Source organism: Ictidomys tridecemlineatus, chromosome 10 (assembly GCF_052094955.1).
Source record: "Ictidomys tridecemlineatus isolate mIctTri1 chromosome 10, mIctTri1.hap1, whole genome shotgun sequence".
Lineage (NCBI taxonomy): Eukaryota > Metazoa > Chordata > Mammalia > Rodentia > Sciuridae > Ictidomys > Ictidomys tridecemlineatus.
The window spans coordinates 63,358,176-63,383,422 of NC_135486.1; the positions used below are offsets into that span (position 1 = coordinate 63,358,176).

At 36.5% G+C, this 25,247-nt stretch overlaps 1 protein-coding gene across 1 annotated transcript in view; it reads right to left on the minus strand.

Moving 5' to 3' along the window:
* Heatr1 (HEAT repeat containing 1) overlaps nucleotides 1–24,226 on the minus strand; it is a 44,332-nt gene extending 20,106 nt beyond the window's left edge. Inside the window, exons 1-25 of the mRNA XM_005320352.5 lie at nucleotides 23,761–24,226; nucleotides 23,498–23,678; nucleotides 23,070–23,238; nucleotides 22,317–22,533; nucleotides 21,134–21,275; nucleotides 19,586–19,687; nucleotides 19,029–19,169; nucleotides 17,762–17,973; nucleotides 17,499–17,632; nucleotides 16,044–16,146; nucleotides 14,825–14,935; nucleotides 14,036–14,153; nucleotides 12,994–13,101; nucleotides 11,963–12,058; nucleotides 11,491–11,579; nucleotides 10,418–10,629; nucleotides 9,805–9,926; nucleotides 9,114–9,305; nucleotides 7,287–7,470; nucleotides 7,022–7,158; nucleotides 6,123–6,315; nucleotides 4,953–5,122; nucleotides 4,412–4,570; nucleotides 2,450–2,692; nucleotides 2,037–2,168 (exon numbers count right to left, since the gene is read on the minus strand). Of these exons, the coding sequence (XP_005320409.2) occupies nucleotides 2,037–2,168; nucleotides 2,450–2,692; nucleotides 4,412–4,570; nucleotides 4,953–5,122; nucleotides 6,123–6,315; nucleotides 7,022–7,158; nucleotides 7,287–7,470; nucleotides 9,114–9,305; nucleotides 9,805–9,926; nucleotides 10,418–10,629; nucleotides 11,491–11,579; nucleotides 11,963–12,058; nucleotides 12,994–13,101; nucleotides 14,036–14,153; nucleotides 14,825–14,935; nucleotides 16,044–16,146; nucleotides 17,499–17,632; nucleotides 17,762–17,973; nucleotides 19,029–19,169; nucleotides 19,586–19,687; nucleotides 21,134–21,275; nucleotides 22,317–22,533; nucleotides 23,070–23,211 (3,459 nt within the window). The 5' untranslated portion in view covers nucleotides 23,212–23,238; nucleotides 23,498–23,678; nucleotides 23,761–24,226. The remainder of the gene's footprint in view (nucleotides 1–2,036; nucleotides 2,169–2,449; nucleotides 2,693–4,411; nucleotides 4,571–4,952; nucleotides 5,123–6,122; nucleotides 6,316–7,021; nucleotides 7,159–7,286; nucleotides 7,471–9,113; nucleotides 9,306–9,804; nucleotides 9,927–10,417; nucleotides 10,630–11,490; nucleotides 11,580–11,962; nucleotides 12,059–12,993; nucleotides 13,102–14,035; nucleotides 14,154–14,824; nucleotides 14,936–16,043; nucleotides 16,147–17,498; nucleotides 17,633–17,761; nucleotides 17,974–19,028; nucleotides 19,170–19,585; nucleotides 19,688–21,133; nucleotides 21,276–22,316; nucleotides 22,534–23,069; nucleotides 23,239–23,497; nucleotides 23,679–23,760) is intronic.
* Nucleotides 24,227–25,247: the final 1,021 nt, after the last annotated feature.

The following is a 25,247-nucleotide window of genomic DNA, read 5'->3' on the forward strand; positions in this document are numbered from 1 at the left end:
AATTCACCATGATGAAATCAGAGGAATAAGCAATGACTAAAAGAGATATGGTCAAAGTATTTATGTCCACTTTTATGTCTTTATATCAGTCTACTGCACAGCTCAAACCCCAAATGCAAACACCATTAACAATTTCTTTTGAAAATTTTCCACATACCAGTAGTTGTTTAAAGGAATACACTGTTCTGGTATCTTAAAAATCTACTCGTGGGCTGGGGATGTGGCTCAAGCGGTAACGGGCTCGCCTGGCATGCTTGCGGCCCGGGTTCGATCCTCAGGACCACATACAAACAACGATGTTGTGTCCACCGAGAAATGGAAAATAAATATTAAAAAATTCTCTCTCTTTAAAAAAAAAAAATCTACTCCTATCAGTATATACTTATTTCACTATATGGCATGTTTATTGTCACAAATGTAAAGAAGTGTTTCATCTAGTGTACCTTGTAATCAAAACAATGTTTATAATGAGAAGTACAGCTGTCTTATGCTTCAGGCCAAGCTTATCTTTGGTTGACATGGCATGTTTCCAATATTTCATCTATCCTCTAGTCCACAGTCTATTGAAATGAAAGCTAGAGGGATTTGGGTTAACATTTTCCTTTCAATAATCCTTCAAAATGTTGTAAGAGTCTCCTTTTTTGCAATAAATCTTAATTCAACCAGCACTATAATGAATTAGCACTATAGCGTATTCAAAGCCTGTTGAACACATGTTATTTGTGATTCTAATTTCTCTTCACATTTGTTTACATTAAGACTAAAATCAGACATTCTTCCATGAGAACAGTTTCATCTACTGATGAGGAAGGATGACTTTCTCGATCTGTGTCTGCCGCACTCTTCTGCCATCTGATGCTCTTGTGTTGTATACCCAAAGGAAAATTAAAAGCAAAGGAGGGAGCAGGTATAAATTCAAAGCAACCAATCCAGCACTAGTCAACATGAGTTCCAGTTTGATGCTCATTTTACCTGAGTTCTCTTGCTACAGGGCACTTGCTTCTGTAGGGTTTATTCTGGGTCTCAAGTTACAGTCCTGCACTTGCTCTGATTATAACATGGTACCACTTCTCTAGTCCAGTGTCACTCAATTCCATATTCAACCCTTAGAACGAAAAGCTAGCCACCAGATAGAGAATCATCCATACCCACTGTTTCCATGTACAAAGCCTGATATATCCTAATCAACTGGAAAGGAATAACTAAGACACACACACTCATACCCCAAGATTTTGCAGATATGGGAGAGATCCAGAAATCTCTCTCTTTAGAAAACATTGTTGTGATATCTAAATGACATCATGTTTGGATCTGGATTAAAAAGAAGACAAGTGACAAAAAGTATTTTTGTTACTACCATAAAAATATGATTATAAACTGAGTATTAAGATGACATTAAAGAACTAATATTAATTTTTCCAGGTGTCAACGGCATTACAGTCATAAAAAATTATTCATTTTTAAAAAAATGAATAGTAAATGTTGTCTAAGGTCCACTGTGAAATGCTTCAGCAAAGAAAAAGAAAAAATTAAGTGAATATGTTAAAATTTTGAGAACTGCTAAATCTGGATACTAGGGCTTCACCATACTAATTATCTAGTTCCATGCATTCGAAACAGAATCAACCAGGTAGTATTCTGCTGTTAGCTAGGCTTCCGTATACATATGAAACCAATAAGTAAATTTTCAATTCCATCATACATGGCATAAAACTATTTAAATGGAATAACACCACCCAGCTACTCTTTCTCATTTCTTGAATAAAACAAAACACCTGTTAATGCAACTAAGATCCAACCAACACATGGACACATCTCACCTTGTTAAAACTATTAAGTATGTCAATAATAAAAATAATAGCAAGGACTTATAATTCTGATTTTGTACCTCCCTATGACCTACTTTTTCATCATTCTTGCTAATGGTGACTGACATCTGACCTCTCAGGAATACTGTAAAATTCAGGACAGTTAAAAATGAGGTCACGTGTAAAAGACTAAACAACAGACAAATTATAGAAAAGTTTACAACTTACCCCTTTAAAAACACTGCCAACAGTCTGAGCACAATGTGAGTTCTTACAGTTCACCAACAGATCAAACAGCATGCACAGAAGCTTCTGCTGAACTTTTTCATCTGAAATGGCTGCAAAAAACGGCTTTGTGATCTAGCAGGGATAGGAAAAAAAAAAACAAACACAAACACTAAAATTGAGTTCAGTGAACAAGCTTAAACTCCAAAGATGGCATCTGCATCTTTATTCTCTCAGAATATAAACTGTTTCACATTTTATTTTCTCGTGTATAATGCAATTCTTTTTTAACAACACATGTGCAACATTCAGTTTTGTAGAGTAGTTAAACTATATGAGGAGCCTTTAAAATGCATCTAGTCTATTAATCACTTACATTACACAACAAGCTTTAGATTTCAAAAAAAGTCACTGACCTTTTCAAGGGCAGTGATTTGAATGGTTGGCATTCCTGGGTCAAGTTCCTTTGTTGTGTGCACAGCCTTTAAAAACATATCTAGACTCTTTGGGTCTTTATGTAAAAGGGAAGCTGAGTATTCATTGTACTTTCCCAGAGCGAGATGCAAAACAACAGCCTCGTCTTTCAGGATAGCGGTGGGCTCCTTCTCAATCTTTTCCAGTAGCTGTTCTATCATTGGCAAGAGCTGAGAAAGCACCATCTAAAGTTTGGAAAACGTATTAGTAAACAGTGATGTTCTGATGTTTCCCTCACACTACAAAGATGTCCAAAGACACCCTGTAGGAAGGCTAGGAGCTTAGGATAAAAACCCAATCATAGCCAGGCACAGTGGCACTTGCTTGAAATTACACCAGCTCAGGAGGCTGAAACAGGAGTATCACAGAGTTCAAAGACAACCTTAGCAAAACAGTGAGGCACTAAGCAATTTAGTGAGACCCTGTCTCTAAATAAAATACAAAATAGGGCTGGGGACGTGGCTCAGTGGTTGAGTGGCTGAGTTCAATCCCTGGTACTCCCCGTCCCCCACCCCCACCCCCACAAAAAAAAACAATCATAATTCTCAGAGGAGACTATTAATCCGAATTAAGATCAGGTCTTCTCTGGTAGTCCACCTATAACGTTCGAAGTCCTTCATTCTTCAGAGAGGATCTGAGAACAAATATGTATATTCCTAAAATCTGACTAAAACAATATTTTATGATTTGCTAAAACATTGTGCACTTCCCTCAAACACTGAATTTGGTATAAATGTTTATTCAAATTATGAATGTGAAGGCTTTAATAACTAGGTCGGCAAACCATGGCAAACTCAACAGATGCCCTTTATAAATTTTGTTTACTGACAGCCATACTCATCTACTTACATACCCACTATAGCTACTTTGCTGACACAGTGGCAAAAATGAGTAGCTGCACCAGAGCTTATGGTCTATGAAGCCCAAAACAGAGTTGTTCCTCAGTATCCACGGGGGATGGGTTCCACATCCTCCCCAGAAACCAAAACCCAGGATACCCTTCATATAAAATAGTCTAGTGTTTCCATATAACCAATGCACAGCCTCCTATTTATTTTAAATCACCTCTAGTTACTCATAATATTTAATACAACATAAGTGCTAAATAAATAGCTATTATACTCTGGTTAGGAAATAACAAGAAAAAAGTTTGTACATGTTCAACAGACACAATTTTTTTCCCCAAATATTTTCAATTTGAGGTTGGCAAAACCCACAGATGAAGACAGCCAACTGTATTTACTACCTGGTCCTCAGCCAAGATATCTGCCCACTCCTAAGCTATACCAGGGATAACTCAGAGCTGATATGTGTAGAAAATATAATCAAATGGTCTTCACTCCATTTAACCCATTTTAATTCTCAAAGTCTACAATCCGTCAGGCAGTTTTGGAATCAGAATGAAGGTCTTTTCCTCTGCTGACCATAACACACACCACCATATACACAAGTGTTTCATTACCTCTTTCTTTGTATCACAAGCTTCCTTGAGAACATAACAAAAGCTATGGACTCCCCTCCCTCCCCCCAAAATGTATAAACACATAATATTTAATAAATAAGGAAAACAAGTTAGGAATTTCCATTGACTCATGTCCAAACATATCCCCTTATGGAGAATTTTCACTTGCAAAATAGACACACACCAACAGTTCTTCCAGTAGTGCACTCCCATGTGCATTTTAAGTCTACTTAAAAACCAAATGAATGATTAGATAAGGATGATGCACTTAATTCTAAAACACAAAGAAACACCAAAATATGCTTCTTGTATCCTGCATCCTTTACTCCACCCACCTCAACTCTTCATCCCAAATAATTATCATTTCTGAAAGTGCATGTGTCTTGCAAATGGCTTCCTCATATATGATCATAGGTGTACAATTAACTTAAATCACACATACCTCACTGTTGACTTTCTGAAATACTCTCATCAAATCTTTTGCAACATAAGATGGGCAACCATACACACAATAAAGTAGGTTTTTCAGAGTTTCAGACAACTTTTGATGAGATTTTTGTTTCTTCTCTCTCTGAAGTTCCTCAAATAGAGTAGCCAAATCCTAGTATTACAGAAGGAAAATTTGATTAAAAAATGTTCAGGAACTACAAAGGCTAAAGGTACTAAATATGAAAAATCTTTCCCAAATGTGACACTGCTTATACTTTATTTCCCTTTAAAGCACTAACTGGAAAGAGTATCAATACCCCAAAGCTAGTTTACTATGAAAAGCTAAACATTGGTCTTTTAGCCAAAGGAAAGAATAGCAGAATTGATACATAAAACTATAATCTTTTAGAAATGGTGGAAAGATATGTAGTTACTGCCCTATCAGTTTATAAATTCAGTGACTCAGTTCATCAAAATCCCTCCAAGAAAAATGTCAAGATTGGAGAACTTGCAAAACACATAGGCATGCACAATTCATTTGCCAAGGAGTTTACCTGAATAACATAGGTGGCATCTGAGGTGATCTCCTCTGCTTTAGGAACCAAATGATCTATCACCAAATGAAACTGTGACGCCACTCCACTGAGAGTTTGGAGACAATGAATGGCAGCCCTACGGACTTCTTTAACAGGGCTTCCCAAATTAATGAGTAGAGATGTCACCACTAACAAAAGAAAACATGTTGATACCAAATTTTAAAAATGAAATATACAACATTTGTAACCGAATCCATTATCCAAATAATTTTGTTCATCTTCAACCATATTTTTATGGTTTAATTCTGCCAGATACACTTATTTGACAATAGCTCTGTTAAATCAATCTACTTTTCAGTATCACATTCATCAACTTCGTAAAATTCTCCACCTTTGTTAAATGTGAATCTCTATTTTTTCTTTTTTGGTACTGAGGATTGAACCTAGGGATGCTTGACCACTGAGCCTATACCTAGCTCTTTTACTTTTTTGAGACAGTGTCTTACTAAGTTGCTCAGGCAGGCTGGCTTTGAAATTGCAATCCTCCTACCTTACTGGGATTACAGGTGTACACAACCATGCTGGACTTGCAATTCTTTTTTTTTTTTTTTTTTATAAATTTTTAATATTTATTTTTTAGTTTTCAGCGGACACAACATCTTTGTTTTTATGTGGTGCTGAGGTTTGAACCCGGGCCGCACACATGCCAGGCGAGCACGCTACCGCTTGAGCCACATCCCCAACCCTGGACTTGCAATTCTACTTTACACAAAATTACATATAAATTCTATTTTCAGATGTTTCATTAGAGAGCAATGAATCTGAAAATGACTTACACCTAGGAAAGAGAGATAAATCCAGGAAGGACTTTTGAATAAACAGTCAGTTGATTACTGAACCAAATATGATGATTTGGCTTTCATTTGTAACTAAAGCTGCTGCAGCTCAAGAAATTAATAGTTATATATTAAGAATTCACATATATTTCTGCCACCATTTCTATTATGCAACTTTTTGTGTTAAGTGAGATTCTGTAAATGTCATTCATACATTAACTACAATATTTAGAATTAGAAAAATTATACAGTTTTTTTTAATAAGTTATAATTTTCCACACTACATAAACGACATTCAAAGAAAGCATTAACAGTCAGACATTACAGAACACATCAACGCTACTTTTAATACCTGGGGATGACATGGACGCCAGCTGCTGTTTACACTGGATCTTCTGAGAGGAGAGCAGTGCACAGCCTACATAAAGAGCCTGAATCTGCAGCACTGACTTCACACTGTAGTTAAGTGGATTTGAAAGGCTAGAACCATAAGTCCACAAAACAGAAAGGAACTTGAATAACTGAAAAACATCTTCTAAATGTACCTAATTTAAAGAAAAAAAGTGAGGTTTAATCCTTGCTCAAACAAGTTGGTTCCAAATCCTGTTATCACTCACGTACAATTATAAAACACAAATAATTTAAAGTTGTGCCTTGTCTAATCACTTATTCTACTCTTGGTATTTTAACTAATTGGAAAAGATGTCAATAAAGAGTGATACTCGGACTCATTCTAACCTTGCACTTGAATACTTAACAAAAAAGACAGCACTAAATAGAAACCAAGTAAGAGTAATATCTGGGAAGCTTCATCAAGAGACTTCAAAGATGAAGTTAAAAAATGCTAAATATGTCAAATGCTGTGGAGAAGAAAAAGAATCACTTGCTGGGAACATGGAGGTAAGTGGTACCCACCATGAATTTCCTGCGTGACTTTGGGGACACTAAATAACCTCTCTCAACTTAAGTTTTCTCATTTGCAAACAGCATTTAAAAATCAAACCAACTGGGTTGCTGTGATTCTTAAACATGATTATGGGATTAGCACATTAGTAGAGGTGCAGCACGTTAGTCTCTGCTCAACCTACCGCTTGGTGTCAGGATTATAATGCTTTACAAGGCCCATGTTTATTATCACATATGCTTCACTAGCTGAAGAGAACTTTCATTTTTGTTATAATCTGTCATAACTAAAACAATCTATAATATTATCTTAAAGGGAAGAATGTCTGAAAGCAGCACACCATGTACCTTCATGAGAAGTTTCATCAGAACCCTGAAGTGAACGGCATCAGCACCCCAGAGGACCACCTCAAAGAGCCCGGTGAGCAAGTGCAGGTATTGTCTACCGTCCTCGTCCAGGCGTTCAGGATTCCACCACGTATCATCTACGGAATGTGGAAAAAGAGGAGCAATGCATAACCTACTTGAACATGCTATGGGGAACTTTTCATTCAAGACAGAGAATCACAGAGTCAAGAATCCAGTTTTATAAGATTTGCAACTTGCGTTTTACCTTTAGGAAAAGACTTTGGAGCCTTCAGTGCATAAATAAAATTCTTCAGGGAAAATATAAGTAAAACTGAGTCTTCCACTGCAACCCTCTGGGCACTGTGGAGCTGTTCTATGTAATGTGCCCACAGCTCCCCTGGTAAATCTCTGTCTAACATCAGTTCTGGATGCCATTCTGAAGGAATTTCCTGAAATGTGAAAGGAAACAAAGCAAGCACACACTTGAAGAGGTTCTGAGCATGGACTATGTGGGTGGACAGTAACATGTACTGGTGGGGAGAGGATGGATAACTTTCACACAGATTTTGAGAGGTCTAGCCATTACTATTCACAAGAAAAAAATACAGGTTAAACATGGCTTCATTTTATCTGTTTTACCTTAAAAAACTCTCTAAAAACAAATTCTACTCATATTAATCCTATCAAATAAATGGTAGGAATAAACAGGCATATTTCCAAACAGAAAGATAAGGAATTGTATCTTTTTTAATTTTTTTTTTTTAGTTGGGGATAGACACTATATTTATTCATTATTATTATTGTTTAAAAGTTTTGGTAGTTGTAGATGAACATGGTATCTTTATTTTTATTGAATTATTTTTATATGGTGCATGTGCTCGGCAAAAGCTCTAACAATGAGCCACAACCCCAGTCTAAGAATCGCATTTCCAAGAACTCTTCAAAGGAACTTCTCTAATTGCACATTTCCTGCTAATCTAAAGAGGATACACAACAAAATCACCAAAGAAAAAGAATCTAAGTTCAATTTTATCAGACAATGTCTTTTTTGAGGGCTCTGATTGGCTCAATGTGCTGTTGCAACTGCAACATGCTCAGAAAGGGTATTTAAATATAAAGCAATATGGTCCTACTTTTATATAAAGGTACACACTTTTAACACTAAGAAGTATAATTCCAGTTACCACACTTCACAAAAGGAAAAGAAGCTAGACATTAAGAGCTCACATGAAACACTTTTAAAAATATAAAGATCCATTCTTAAAGTTTACGTAACTTTAGCTAACAATGGCTATGATCAGAATTCATAAATCCTGAAAGTGTAAATAAATGTGATAAAATGTAATTCATTTAGCAAATCTTATAATATGTATTCCTTTGAAATTTGGAGGAAAAATAAAAACAAAATACAATTATGTAGGGCAGATATGAAAAGAAATAATCTCATTACCTCAAGATGTAGTACTAGGTAGAAATAAAATAGTTGAAACATGTCCCTTGTAATACTGTCAAAGACAATAGAAGGCTGGAAAGATCCATATCTAACAAAATATTCGATTTTTAAAATATACAAGATCTCGGGGTTGGAGTTGTGACTCAGTGGTAGTATACTTGCCTAACATGTGTGAGGCACTGGGTTCGATTCTCAACACTGAATATAAATAAATGAATAAAATAAAGGTCCACCAACATCTAAAAAAAATTTTTTTAAATATAAACAAGATCTTGTTTTAGTAAATAATAGAATTAAATAATGTTTTGTTCAAGTACTAATACACTAAGCAAATTCTTCATCACTCAAGGTAGTTAAATGTAACTTGGAAAACTACCCAATAAAGATAATAAAGGGAAGAGTCAAACATTAGACATAAAAACTTGCAACCTCGAAACTCTACGATTCAATTAAATTTTCTGCAAAAGCACGGGAGCACCTAATTCAGGACCCCACTGCAACCCAAGGCTGCTTCACATTTCTCCCACCTAGCAACCAGACACCACATCTCTGCCTCCTAAGTTTTGGTTTTGCTGTCACAAGCCAGATTTTCGACTGACTGATGTCAATATTCAGCTTTCTGTAGACTGCACTCCTTACCATCGCAGTAATGACACTTTCCAGCTTCTTTATTTTTTTCTGCAACAAACCGAAGACTCTCATTGCAAATGGAAAGCGAGTTTCTTTTAAAGATGAACAACAGGAGACAAGTATAGACACAATCACGTGAAATGTCACTTTCTGCTTCAGGCTAAAGGTCTCCTTTTCACTAGCGTTTATTAAATCTTCCACCTTGAAAAATAAACACATTCTATTACTTGTAACTCTTAATTTTCGTAAAACAGCTTTTTCTATCTCAGGCCTATTGAGGTACTGTATGTTTTACATACAAAGTGAGAGGACAAATATAAAGCTTTTAAAAATGTAATAAGCACTGATTTCTAAGTACTTAAAAAAATAAATATTCTCAGGAACTACGATGAACATAATCATACTTGCAAACTAGTTAATGTGTTCAAATCACACAGTTATGAACTTTACAAAGCTTTACTAATTAAGGCAAATATTTTTCTACTTTGCTACTTTAGTCCAATTCAGAACCACATTGAAAAGAATGATATACCAAGGCTCTCAAACATTCTGGAAAATATCTGAACAACATTTTACTTGTTTTAAGTAAGATAATCAGTATATTCAAGAATGGAAATAAGAAAAATCTAAAAAAACAGAAGCAGAGAGTTTAACAAGTGCATGAGAAGGAAAGCTGGGGTGGACGTCAATAGACACCTACCATTACCAACATTGAAGAAGGGTCTCCTGAATTTATATTGCCAGCCAACACTTGAATCATCTTCTGATTTGCTACACCACTCAGTTTTCCTGATTTTGTGCTTTTAATCACACTTTCAAGAGCTATAAAAAATTATAAATAGTGTCCTCATGTCACCAACACTCATATATAGAACTGTGTAAAATAAGGAATTTGTGTAAAAATTCTAGTATTGCTCTTCAAAGGTTTGCTTTTTCTTTCTTATCCAGTTCTGAATTTCTGAGTCAACTTCCTTTTCTTCTTTTTTTTTTTTGTGGTATGAAGGATTAAGCCACATCTCCAGCCCTTTTTTATATTTTATTTAGAGACAGGGCCTCACTAAGTTGCTGAAGCTGGCTTTGAACTCACTATCCTCCTCCTCAGCTTCCCTAGCTGCTACAATTACAGGGGTGCACCACTGTGCCCAGCCCAATTTCCTTTTTGTTATATATTTTTCATCTTGGCAATATTTTTTAAAAAATCGTGCTGAGGTAAAATAAACACAATTTATTCAAATAGTGAATACAGTTTTAAATTTAAATATCTTTAAAGTGTTACCTGTTTGCTTTTTCTAAAACCCACCTAAATTTCTTACCTTCTTTCCAGCCTTTTAACAGAGGATGCAGAGAGCAAATTCCTGATTTTGATAAATACGAAGCGATTTTCACTTCAGCAGATCCTACATCATCATCAGTGATGACCATGAAAGGCAGCAAATGCACAACCACCTGATTTGACAATTGATCATTTCCACTTAGTATCTCTTCTCTAATTAGTACATCTGCTGCTATCTCAAGGGCCCTGTACCTAAGAGATACATGAGCATGTTTTGTTGAGACATGTTTGAGACTTCAGTAAAAATTAATCATCATGTTGTTTATAGTTCAACTGACAATATCTCCTTACCAAAAAAGTATTATTCAGAAACATCTCTTAAAATCCATGCTAATAAAGGAGTTACCTTTTTATATATGTAAACATTTTTATAAATCACCTTATGTTATCTTGTCAATTAAAAAAATTAAAAATCAACATCAACTATAATACATATCAAATTGCATATCTCAACTTCTCTACTTACCAAAGATTCACTCATACATTCAAAAAATTAACTAAGCACATCCTATATCATCATATATACATATTAATGTGAGAAATATCTATATGACAGACACAAAACCACATAAGACATGGTCTCATGCTCTAAGGAAATGGAAAATGCTTATGTGCCCAAAATGAAATAACCAGAGCTCATCAAATACTACCAGAAGATATCACATGCCTCTGAACTTATTTATATCTGTATTCAAAGTAATAATTATGTAAAAGTAGTATAGAGTAAAAAAAAAAAAAATCAGAAAACTCTTCATCCTACAAAATTTATTATATCTTAACACACCACATATTAATATATATTATTAGTATATGACATACTTCTGTATTTTATTTAAAAATTTCATACACAGAAATTATGAAGAATACACATAAACCTAAATTAGGTATAAAATGCAAGAAGACATTACATTAGGATCTTTCCTACTACCACAACCAAAAGGCCACATACCTAAATTATTAGTTAAAAATTAAAAAAAAAAAAAGAAAGAAAATCAATTTGTACTTGGTACAAGAACTCCATTCAAAAGAGCATGAAGAGAAATGAACACATACCACTTCCTATTCTTTGAAAGTTCTGCTCTTTGAAAGAGATTCAGAAGATTTGAAACAGTCACTTCTGCATTAAAGTGTTGCTGGAAAATCTAGAGGGGGAAAAAAAACCCAAGAGCAAATATTTACTTGCCTCAAACATATATGGTGTTTCTAAAATGAACTTTAAAAAATAATGATTTATGGTGAATTTTTTCTAACAATCCCAGTATAAAGTTTATGAGAGCAATTTCTCAAAAGTGGCACTCATTACCCAATTTTCTATGGTCCCAAGGTATTGCAATTGATAACTGTAAAGTCTAATTACTTCTCTGAGCTTCCTCTAAAGCAGATTTAAGTCTGTGCTCTCAAGTGAAGAAATTTCCAATGGAGTAATAATTTCCAAATATATTCCAGTCTACAGCAGAGAATAATGTCAGAAGAGCAGTAAAATATTTACAAAATGTATACACCCACAAACAACAAATTTACTCACCTCAAAAGCACCCAGAGCCGACAAAACAACATCTATGTTATCATCACCTAATCGGGTTAAAATAGCTTCTTTTATGAAAGACTCATCAATGCCTTCCTGAGCAAGAGAAAAACAAATTAATCCAGTTGCTGCTATAAACCTCACAAGACTAGCCAGAAAGGAAGAGCGGTTTTATGAAAAGCACTCCAGAATCCCAATCACAGGCCCAAGTACTGGAGGAAAAAAGTCAAAAACACAGGAATGGGGCAATCTATCATGGGCCTTATAAGGTTAGTTTAGTAAAAAAAAAAACTTCTTCCAGTTTCCACTGAAGGAACTGGATTATATTTATAATCCATTTTTAAAGTAAGGAGCTGATCTTGTTAAAACAAGAGCCCAGATATTGAAATATACAGACTAAAGAGCAAGAATGTCCAGGTTTAAATCCAAACTCTACTGTCCAGTAGGTAGGGAACTTGCCGAAGGTCTCATAATTCTGGGCTGCACTGTTGCCTGTGAAATAGGACTGCTCATAAGAACATCTAATTCAAAAGGTTGCTAGAGGCTTAAAAACACACACTAGGGCTGGGGTTATGGCTCATCAGTAGAGTGCTTGCCTAGCATGTGCGAGGCCCTGGGTTTGATCCTCAGCACCACATAAAAATAAGTAAATAAATAAATAAAAAACACTGTGTCCAACTACAAATAAAAAATAAATATATATTTTTTAAAATGCATCAAGATAAAGCATTTCTCAGAACTTCAGTATTAAATCAACCACCTTTGAAGAACATTTTCACAGATCCTAAAGTTGCTTTAAATTGTTACTTATAACTTTAAAATTAAGAGTTAACTTTTTAAAACACACAAGATACAAAACAAAAATACAAAACATTTTTTAAAACCCAACATTGCAAATATGGAAAAACTATAAAATTAATTTCTACAATTATACAATATCAATTCTTGATAACTTCAATTTCTTTATTCTAAAATTATTCTGCTCATCAGAATGTCAAAGAAATCACAACTGAAAATTATCTGACACAAACCTTTGATGTTCTCATGACATTTTTCAGATGATTAACAGCCAGAAGTCGCACAGGAGCAAGTGGATGATTCAGACTAAGCATCAAGGAAGTATCAGAATCTGCTAAAATCTGTAGGTAACAAAAATATCCAATAATTTCATCTAATCTGAGCAGCATACAAACCGTAATAAAAATACCCCAAACTGCACAACATATTCAATTACACCCATCTAAAACTACAATAACAAAAAGTAAAGCAAAATTGTCTCCAGAACATCGTGAATCACAACAGATGAAAACATTTGTATGGTTAACGATTGTATTTTGTGTGTACTTGTGTGTATGAGTAGGTTCAATTTAGTGAAGAAATTCTATGAAGTAACTCTACTCTTTTTACAGATACCTATTTCAGAGTGAACAGAACCCCAAAACAAAGTCTTAAAATTAGTGGAACATAAATCTGAGGATCAAATTAATGACAATTTAATTAATAAATGTAATCAGACTAAAGGAAATCTTACCTATCAACCCAAGATTTGGAAATGCAATACTGTTAAAGATAAAAGTCTAATTATGTAAGAGAAAAACTAAACCTATCATATTCCCTTCATAATACCCATTTTCAAGGCTAACTGTAAGAACTTCTGCTTACATGTCTAACTTCTAGCATAAAAACTTAGGACGGAAGCACCAGATTTTGGAAGTCCTACCATGATCATCATCTATCCTAATCATAACTGAAAACGGCCACATGGGGACAGTGAATACTACAATTAAAGCACAGACCCAGAGAAAGACAAGAAGCATCATCTTCTGGTGACTGTTAATGAACGCCATATGTGAAATTCCCCAACAACTGTTTTCATGAAATAACGCATCACGTTCAGTTATTTAAAATACTTGCTTCTGAGCCTTACATCAAACAAGCAGGCAAACTGTTCAGTCTCGTTTCTGATTTTTTTTCCAGAAGGAAGAATAGGACATTTCCATCTGCAGCTCTTCAAGCAACCACATAATGTCTATTTACTAAAAATCACAATTCCTCTATAGAAGAACAACATACCTGATACTTTCCTCCACTTGTGGAAAGAGAAATAAATTGGTGAAAAAGTTCCTGTTTTTTAAGAGCTGTAATTTCTTTTAGGTGATCCTCTAACACAACATCTAATGTGCTGGGGTACCTACGAAGAGATTGAAGAGTTCATTCACTTCTTAAGAAAGTTACTAACCTCATACACCATACACGTATAAAAAAAAGAAATAAAATGAAATTTTAAAAATAACTGAAAGTGAAACTTTGAATTTAACAAATGAAGGCTGGGGTTGTAGCACACTGATAGAGTGCTTGCCCAGCATGTGTGAGGCACTCAGCATCACAAAAAAAATAAATAGAAATAAAGGTCCATCAACAACTAAAAAAAAAACTTTTAAAAAATTAATTTAACAAATGGTATATATAAAATCAAATGATCAAGTCTGGTACCCTTATAGCTTCAAGAATGAAAAAGTCTCTCTCTAAAAAAAAAGTTACACTCTCCACAGTCCCCATTCAACACCTATTTCTTTTTTTTCTTGCATTTTTTTCTGTAACTAGTTATATTTGACAGTAGAATGCATTTTAACAAACCATACATAAATGAAGTATAACTTCTCATTTTTCTGGTTGTACATGCCCTATTTCCTTTTGTATTTCAAATATATTTAATTCCTATTCTTGTATATTCATGGAAAGAAAAAAATATGAAGTCTCTTTACAACTTAAAATATATTAAGATATGATCTGTGAACTTTTATCTTCACAGAATAGGAGGAAGTATACATGAACAAAGAGCGCAAACACAAGAGAACTTACTTGCTTTCCAACAGTCTGATGAGTGGAAGAAATTGTTCATTAAGCAAAGACACTTTATGAGGATCAATTTCTTCCTGTGAACAATATGAAATATACTCTTCAAAAAGAAGGCTGAAAAAGGAAGTAGAAATATCAACAGATAGGAGAATTATTATTCATTCAGTCCTTCCTATGACCTAGGTACTTTACAAATATCATCTCTGTCATACTTGTATGAGTTAGAAATTATAAAACCTCTTTTACTGATTAAAAAAAACAAAAACAAAACAAAAACTAAAGCATAAGACATCTTCCAATTTGTCTGAGGTCCAAATAAATAGCAAAAAAGCCAACCCTCAGCCCTTATACACCAGAAAAGGAAGATTTGGATTTTTAATTTTAAATCCCATTCTCATTCTCAAGTCTATCTAAGCCTTCACATGTACACTGTCATTTAACTCTCAGCCCAACCACTGAGCAAGGGGACAAATGATGCACATCAGCAGACAGGTCCCTGTCAGCCTCACACAAAGGCAAAAATAGATCCAAGGTCTGACCTCCAGAACTTACTGCTCTAGTGGAAGGGTGGACGCAGGATTCTAATCTACTGCAACTGTTACCAAGTTGCTCTTTAATTAGGAAAAGAAAAAAAGGAACATACAATTTTGTTGTTTTTTTGAGATAGGTCTTTACAGTGTTGCCCAGGTTGGCCTTAACTCATGAACTCAAAGTGATCCTCCAACTCAGCTTCACAAACAGCTGGAATTTCAGGTATGTACCACCATGCCTAGCTAGAAATAATCTTTACTGCATGCTTATCCCCATATTAAGTTTCCAAATGAGTTCCAATAGTGTTGAAACTTTTTGGGGGGGAATACTGGAGATTGAACTTAAGGGTACTAAACCACTAAGCCACATCCCCAGCCCCATTTTGTATTTTATTTAGGGACAGGGTCTCACTGAGTTGCTTAGTGTCTCACTTTTGCTGAGGCTGGCTTTGAACTTGAGATCAAGCTGCTGGGATTACAGGTGTGTGCCACTGCACCCAATTTAGTAGTAATTTTAAACACTAACAAATTGCATTCAATTTAGCTTACCCATTACCTTTTCTTTCTATAAGCTATAAAGGCAAATAGAAAACTTACTTTTGCTGTTTTTGCTGTTGCTAACTAATGCTGAAACAAATACTGATTGAGATACAGGCATGAAAATCAGAAGCATGTTAAAAACAATAGCTTACCTGGCTAACAAGTGGTCTACATTGTTCTTCAGTGATATTTTTGTAAGTATAGATTCCAAAAGTGTCTTATAGATTTGACCATCTCCTTCTTCAGTTTTTTCTCCTTAATATGTAACAAATCAAATTGAGTCAGGAGAAATTCTTTTGCATGCTCACATGATAAAATTTACTTATAGCAGAAAATTTTTCTAAAAGTAATTTTTAAAGATATAAATTGACATTTAGCCTTCTACCTATTTTTAAAGATGTATGATCTATTTATATTTCTCAAACCATTTTCTCTTTATCTGAAACTCTCTATATTGGGAACAGGAGGATACAAAGACTAAAATTTTTGCACTTCTGTTTTATTATGAACATAGTATAAGAATACTTATTGACAACAAATACTACCAGGTCCCATTAGAAGTTAGTGGTGAAGCTGGGGCATGAGCCCAGCTCTTATAAACTGTATCTGAAAACAGGCTATACTTCCACTGTGATAGCTCCTTACGAGCCAAGGTTATCATTTTCTAGTTTAGATTTACTATAAACGTGGATCTAATATTAGGTGCTGTTTCAAAGCCTGGGATTACATTACTCATCATCATTAGAGACAAAGAACACATTTTCATTTATGCTAGCCATTTCTCTGAAATGCAAGATTTACACCAAGATTCAGTTGTGCAGATCTTATTGTCCAACAGACTGACATAATTTTAAAGAAGTCTTTCTTAGTATTCTCCAAGTAGCAAGAGGACCATGTATTTCCTCGTTCTTTCTGTGTTTATTAAAGGATAAAAACAAATATGCAAATAACTACTTAACTACTTTCTAATTAATCTTTTTTTTTAATAATTAGTATTTTTTATGCATGAGATTTTCTTGAACTTTTTTTTTCTTTTTGGTACCAAGGATTTAACCCAGGAACACTTAACCATGAAGCCACATCCCCAGTCTGTTTTTATATTTTTTTCTAGAGTCAGGGTCTTACTAAGTTGCTCAGGGGCTCCCTACGTTGCTGAGGCTGGCTTTGAACTTATAATCCTCCTGCCTCAGTCTCCTGAGCCACTGGGATTAACAAGCAAGTGCCTCCATGCCTAGCTGGACTTATATTTTAATGACTCTCAGAAGAAAAAAATTTTTTGGCAGCTGGATATTTAGTGTAAATTAACCACTAAAGATCATTAAGTACCTAAAGGAGAAGGAAAAATTCTACTGAGTAATATACTTTAACATAATCCCATGGTCTTTTTTCGTGTAGAGACTATTTGATAGAATTCTCAGAAATCACTTAGTAATTCCAGGATCTCTCCCATCCCAAATATTTCTCACATAAGAACAACAGGTAAGTTGCATGGAAACAATTAGACAGTGGGAATTTTAAATGATCTGAAGGTATTAACCAGAGTGTAGTCCCTATCAAGAGTCACATTTTAGAAAGTAAGCTCTGAACATAGATGTACAACTATGTACCTGCAATGTGATGAGTGAGGGCGACCACCAGATGAGGAAGCATATAACGTAGAAGAGGACTGACATCATGTGTTTCAGAAATACCGTAAAGTATTGTAGTAAGATCGGGAACATTACACAAATGAGGAAAAGGCCTTTGAAGAAGCAAGTACATATGAGGTTGACAAGTGAGACAAGCAGCAATATAAAAAGTCATCTCACAAAAATTATGCAAAATAACTAAGTTCACTCAACTAGCATCATTTCTCAGTTCAATGACTTACTTTTTCCCAAGGCTCTCTGGCTTCTGTCTCTGCAGAAGAACAATCAAGCAACCTAATCCATCCTTGACCAAGGAGGGTACCTTAGTCAATGTTCTGATGATCTGTGATGCCAGTGAATTAATGACTGTATCTTCCATTGTCACTTTTACAGAGATCTGACATATTATCATGTATGTTGCAGCTCTGTAATCTGGTAAAGATGATTTTAATCCCTATATATTTTTGAAATATAAGGAAAATGACCAAGCATAAGGGTTATTTTCCTCCACTTAAAATGTTACTTTTACCATAACAAATTATTACATTACATATATGTGTATCAAAACATCACATGATACCCCATAAATTACAATTTTTATGTTTAATGTGCCCCTTAAAAATAAAATTTTAAAAATATATCAAAGTAGATATTAATAACACCTACCTACGCACAAGGACAATTAACTAATCATTCTTAGAAGTAGAAAATCCACTAATTGAGCCCATTCCTGAGTGGACCCAGGGATGAAATGCATCTCTTAGATGAGAGAAGAGATCTCTGAAATCTTCTAACTCATACATACACTATGGATCCTGACAGGAACCAACATGCTCTGCTTTTATCTGGAAACCCCTATCTGTGGAAGGGAGACTTCAACAGAAGTTAAAAAAACACCTGATGAAGAACATTGGGACAATTGTGGGAAGTGAGCCTCACAGGATTCTATGAAGTCAGCCGGCAAAAAGGCCACCTGAGAGAAAGAAAGCCCCAGAAGCAGAAGCCAGTGCAAAGAGAACAGATGCATGTCTGCACCCTGAAGACTGTCTGCTCTTCTCTTTCCAGTAAAGAGACTGCTAAAGTTATAGATCTGTAAGACTGCAGCTGGGCTACAGAGCCAACAATTATTCTCTCTCTCTCTTTTTTGGTTATCAGAGATTAAACCACGGGCACTTTACCACTGAGCCACATACCCAGTCCCTTTTAAAAACTTTTTATTTTGAGATAGGGTCTTGCTAAGTTGCTACGGTTTGCTTTCAACTTGCAATCCTCCTGCCTCAGCCTCCTAAGTTACTGGGATTATAGGAATGTGCTCAGCCCAATAGTTATTCTTAAAAACCTAATTAAGGTCTGAAAAAAAATCATATATTTTTATATAAAGATTAAATTTTAACAATCATCTAAAATAAAATGTACACTTAAAAACATTTTTACTTAAATTTTCAAAATCAAGAAAATTCCGTTAAATTCCATTAAATACAAAATATTTGACATATTGACAGGACCAACCTTTTGGATATATGGAAATAGTTTGGCAACAACACTGTCTGATACATCCTCAGCAGCCACTAGAGCAGACACGATGGTAGAAGCATAAAAAGCCAAGAGCACACGCAACTGAGCAGAGCTTCCTGGACACTCAGCAAATACCTGAAACAAGGAACACAAACCAAAAATGCAGGGGTGTAGATGAAGACACAAAAATATTTAATAGCTCTCCTGACCTACTCTGACATTTTAATTTTTACATTTGTAACAACAAGTACACAATAGGACAAGAATGAAATGCCTAACAATCTTCCTAATATTTTTAGATGTTTCTTTGTTTAAATGATCACCATTACCTAGAATATGACAAGGAACAGACTTATTTATCTTTGTAGAAAAACACCATTTGGTGAGAAAAGACTTAAACTGTTCATGCTCCAACACAGCATAACATTTAACAAAAGGAATTTCTTCAAATTCCATTATTCTTAGGTAAGGCTTTATTTAGTATGTCTTCTTCTTTCAGAGCAGGCAACCAAATATGGACTCAAACATGCACGAAACAATACACTACTCACCTTCGCAGACTTGGTCACCAGGCTACAAATGAAATCCATGAATCCCAGATCTTTGTAGCAATGGGTAATCAAGGTGCCTTTAGCTAAGGGCACTCCTGATTGCTGTTATTGACAAAAAAAAAAACAAGATATTAAGGATATTCATCAATTGATTATTTTCAAGTAACTACCCTAATTATGTCTTTATACTGCTGAAGTTCATGAGTACAAAATTTAATCTCATACCATAACAAATAAATAAATAAATAAATAAATAAAACTATGCAGACTCCAGAAATCCAAAAAAGCAGGCCAACAACGAAGGCAAAGAACTCAGTGGAAAATACTTAGCATATGTCCCATTTTGGTATGTATTTATATAAAGCTGTATTCTCTAGCTTCTTAGTAATTCTACTGGTTGTATTTGATTTCTGAGTTAATGTGATATGGTTTACCACTGCTTTGCAAAAAATGCTAGTAAAGAAAATAGACCAGGAACCTGCCCAGATTACATCATTACTCATACCACCCAGCATTGTACACAGTCTGTATGGAGTGCTCAAACACTGAATAAATCAATGAAAGGAGAATCTGGAGTAACCTTTATGAAGAATGAGGTTTGGATACCTCAAATACAAGTTTCTAGGAAGCAGTAGAGTTTGTGTGTGCAGATCAGTGCCTCATACACTCTAGGCAAGTACTCTACCACTGAGCCACAACCCCATCCTAGGTTGGTCTTTTTGACATTGTAGTTCAAGTGCTTTATAGCCAGATTCTTAAATTCTCCTTTGAATTCAAAATTCCTCATTCCTTTCCTTTAACTCATTCTGATTGGTGACCTCACCATGATCATCTGTCGAATTTTCTGCAGTTTCAGTTTCATGGCTACTTTTATGCTCATGTGCCCTCTTCTCAGCAGGATTACCAGACTCAATATAGCGTATATAATTACCTGCTAACAACATATACTTACGAGTTGCAAAGTGCTAATGGCAAGTCAGTGGTTTTACTTTAATTCTGTGTTTCTGATCTTACACAGACCCTTTCTGCTAGGCAACTATCCTTTATTCATTTGTAAATCAACTTCTAACACCTTATTCATAATTTTTGTAATTTCTGGGAGCTTTTCAACTTATCCTTATCCTTTTAATTTTGGTCTTTCATCATCTCCAACTTCTTCAGTTCCAAAACATAAAATGTCAAACATCATAGAGCAGTGGAAAAAGACACAGGCTGTTAACATCAGATTGGGATTCAAATCCCAACTCTGAACTTTATAGTCATATGAACTCTAGCAAGTAACTTAATTTTCTGAGCCTGTCTTCATCAGTAAAAAAACAGTTCTATAAGAATTTAAGAAAATATAACATAAAATGCCTAGACTGATGTCCAGGTCCTAAATAAATGCCAGATGCCATTAGTTAATTTTAACTGGAAGTCAGAAAATAAAATATAGATAATATCTGAACTATCTCCAGGAGCATAAAGAACTTACTTTTTTCCAAATTACACTCCTTAATCAAGGTTTGTAATGATTACATAAAGACATACATCATTTAATAATCATACCTTAACTGGGAACAACCAGAACCACTTGTGCTTTGGATTATGAATTTTTAGAAGTTGTATAACCCGCACAAATATTCTTGTCTCATGGTATGGCAGAACACAACCAATAAGGCTATCTTGATTATAAAGATGGATGTGAAATCTGAGGAAAAAGCAAACAATTCAAACTGACACAAAATTTACATTTCTCGACATGTCCAAATTACATACCAATGAGCTAAAAATACGTAGAATGTAGGAGATAATTCTGTAAGATACATTAAATTCTTCTCAGTCTTCAGAACCTAGCTCACACCTTGCTTCTTTCTCAAGGTGCTTTTCCTAAGTCTCCAGGCAAGTGTTCCCTCTTACATCTAACTGTCCTACGCCTTTATATGTACTTTTTCTTACATTACCACACTGCTTTGCCTTTTATTAGTTTTACATATACTTTAGAATTAGCCAAAATGTTATTTTTTCCATAGTTTCTTTCCTCAATGACTCCAAGCTACCCTGCCCCAAATTTTACATAAATCTTTACTAAGACATTTATTTCAAAATAGTATCCAAGAGTAAGCTACTTATCTGTGTATCAAAGTATTTATTGAATAAATTAGTTCCATAAAGAAATAAATAAAAAAATCAAACGCAAAAGTTCTTATATTAAGGATGTATTTAGGAGAAACTAAGTCCTAGACAACAAAGAGAAATTTTATTCACTTCTGAACTCCCTTTTACCTCTAATGTTCTAGTAATCAGAAGCTCCAAGTTAAAATTAGGTTTTCTTTATAAAGAAAACTACTATACTTGCTCATCTCCATTAGTGAAATGAAAATTTTTCTATTTCTAAAATACATACACAAGAACAAAAACAAAAATATGTAAGCTCTAATATGATGCCAATCAATGAGGAAATGAACAGAAAACTTACTAACAATTTCCAAAGCAGATGAAAGATCAGATCTTAGAAACAAACTTCATGTATACTCCAGTTCTGTTGTTAGAGCTCCTTAGACTACTTAATGAGTTTAAAACAAATGGATCTTACAGCAGAGTGTTTTATCAGAAGAACATGCTTATTTCAAGTTCTAGACATATTAAGCTCTCAACATATCTAATCTTTCAGCTATAAATAGTAAGGGATCTTCAACTACTTAATTTTTTAAAAGAGGCCAGCCCACAGTTATTTCTGTAATTCAGCTACCTGTGAATCAACCACTCCAGACACTTATGCGCTGGCTTAAGCAGGAAGTAAGGGGACAAATGAATAAGAAATAATGAAATATTTTCATCCAGCTGTTTGTTCACGGCTTTGGTCTGAACACTTCGTTCCAAGGTCTTTGCTAGCTGGCTGAACAATGGTGCTTCAAACTGCTCAAAGGCAGGATCAATTCCAAGCAGCTCTTCCAGGCCAGTGCATCCTAGGAAAAGGTAGATTTACTTAACAAGTCTCTTCGAGTAAACTCATCCCATCCTTTTTACAGTTTTACTTAGTCTGAAAGTCTATGAATTCTTTTAGCATGTGTAACACAATGTAGTTCCAAACAGATTTCTAGTTTCCAACACATAGACTTAATCCTATGTCATTAAGCAGGAGAAAAGAAAGTACTTCAGGGCAGAAGCAACTTTTCTTCTTGCTTTCTTAAATTCTGTTTAAATATCCTCTACAAAAACTAGACCACTCCTCCTGGAAGACTTCTCCATCCCACCAGCACAACCCCAGTCCCTTTTTAACTATTCTTCCTTTTTATGTTTAAGTTTACCTTCCTAATCTTGTTTCTTGTTCCTGAGACTCAGATACCACTACCTAAATATGTTTCAAGTACCTAGCACAAGGTAAAGTTATCACATTACAAATGCTAGGGAAGAAAGCAGGGCAAAAGAGAAAACAAGAAAATACAGCAACACTCCGAAAACAAACGCTTCAGAGCCCTTTCCAAAGTTAAGGGTGGCTCACCGATGGCAAAGGCGGTGTCCCTGTCGATGGTGGCCGCTTCCTTGGGGTCAAACAACAAAGAGGCAACTTCATCTCTAGATAAGAGACTGGGATCACTCTGAGGGAGGGCGAGTCGTTGCAGCTGCTGGGCTAAGGACGTCATTTTTCACGCCAGCGACTTCTAAAAACACTAAGAAACACAACCGCTGGGAGAAGTGTGTGCAAAACTACAGGAGGCTCCTCTGAAAGCTGCCAATGCCGCCGGTGCACGCAGCATTCCTCGGCACGCAGCGCCCTGCAGCACGCATGAATCGGCTGACCCGCAGTCGCCGAACCCCGACTTGCAAACACCCCGACAAGAGCGTCAACCGCGGGCACCAGTGCCGACCGCGCCAAGGCTTTCCTCGACCCCGAACCCCGCGGACACCCCAACCCCAGGGACGCCTTACCTTCCCGCGACACAGCGCCCCGGCCCGCAGCCACACCAAGCAGCTCTTCACCTGAAGCGCTGAATTTCAACAGGACTTGGAAGCCAAAAACACCTTACAGAGGCTACCACATGGCATCAGCGAGCCTAGCCCTCGACCGGAAATCTGCCCCAAATTTCAGAGGAGCTTCCGGTTCGGGGATCTACGGCAAGAGAAAAGGTACAATATTATTAGACACAGAGGAGCCAGCCCCGCCTCCCCGCCGCGAAGCTCGGTCGACGCACCCCGCTTCCCAGCTGCTGCGGGCCTCCTGCTGTGGCTTTCTGCTCCCTCGCTCTGGAGCGGCGGCCTTGTACTCAACGGCTAGCGTCAGGGTGTCAACCTCCGGCGAGGCTTTTTGCAAACTCTAAGGATCTGTAGCCGAATTCACTCAGTACGCGCCTATCCAGCAGCCGCGCGCAGTGTAGCGTAATGTGGCATCGCGGGTTCAGATCTCAGCGCCGCGCCTTCCGTTTGTGCCTCTCCACCTCAGCTTGTCGTCTCTGAGTTTGTTACTTTCTCTGTGAAGTGGGGTCGGGCCGAGACGACCCGAGAGACGAGCCGCTCCAAGCCCCGGGCCCCGGCTGCGGCTGTTTGGTGCGCCTTCCCGGAGGGCGCGCGGGGAGGGGTCATTTACAAACTGTGAACGCACCTGATCATTTGAACGCCTGGTGACTGTAGGAGCAACTCTCCCTCCAGTCCACACACAATGTCCAGCGCCCGCGGTTGGCTCCCTCTCGGCGAGCGCGCCCCCGCAGCCCGGCCCCGGCGTGCACGGTGCGGGCGTCCCGCGCTTGCCTGGCCGAAAGGTCCCACGCCCCGACCTACTAAGCTTGCTTTCAGGGCGGCGTGGTAATGCCAGGCAGGGTGGCCTCTCGCAGCCTGCGCGGACTGAGGGCGCTGGGTGCCTCCGGTGCCTGCCAGTCGGTGGTAGCATCCATTTCAGTCGCGGAGCGCGCCAGTCTTTGCGCACCCCTCTTCCCAAGAGAATGTCGGAGACACGAACAAATACAGAGGCTCCCCTTTCCTGTGCTTTCTGCAGATTTTGTCCCATTTGTTATCTTTTGTTGTTGGATTGTTTTAAGGGCACTCATGACAGCCACAGGTTGTCTTCGGTTATTTCTGCAGGTAGTTATTAATCTACCTTTTCCCGGGTGTTGATAGCCTTGTAAAGATGACAGGAAAGTACAGGAGGCTATTTCATCCTGACCCACATCTCTCTCGTAGGAATTTGTTCTTCTTTCTCAGGAATTTTACCTTTATAAATGCAATTAGTTTTGAGTAGTAAGTAAAAAATGAAAATCAGGCCTATTTTCTTCTTTATTTTATCTGAAAAAAAATCCTTTATACATTTTTAAAGGCTTTATCAAAGTGAATTTGAAAAATGTACTACAGATATTTGGCTCAGTCTTCTCTGTCGGCTCTAATGGTGTAAGAGACCGGCGAAACGTCGGAGGAAGAGACCACCAAGAGACCACTCATGCAATTGGCAGAAGGGGATTTATTAAGATTCCATCATGCTGGGGCTCCGTGCCCACTCAAGAAAGGAGAGCAGCCCAGAGCCCAGGGCAGGGGTTGAGCAGTGCTTAAGTACACTTTTTGGGGAGGGCGGGGACTTTACACACATCACAGTCTCCTTTAACAAATCACCTTACACCGTGGAAAATCAAACAACAATTCTTAGACTTGATTAGTACATTCATTGGCGGGAACAGGGCTGGCTCGGTGATTG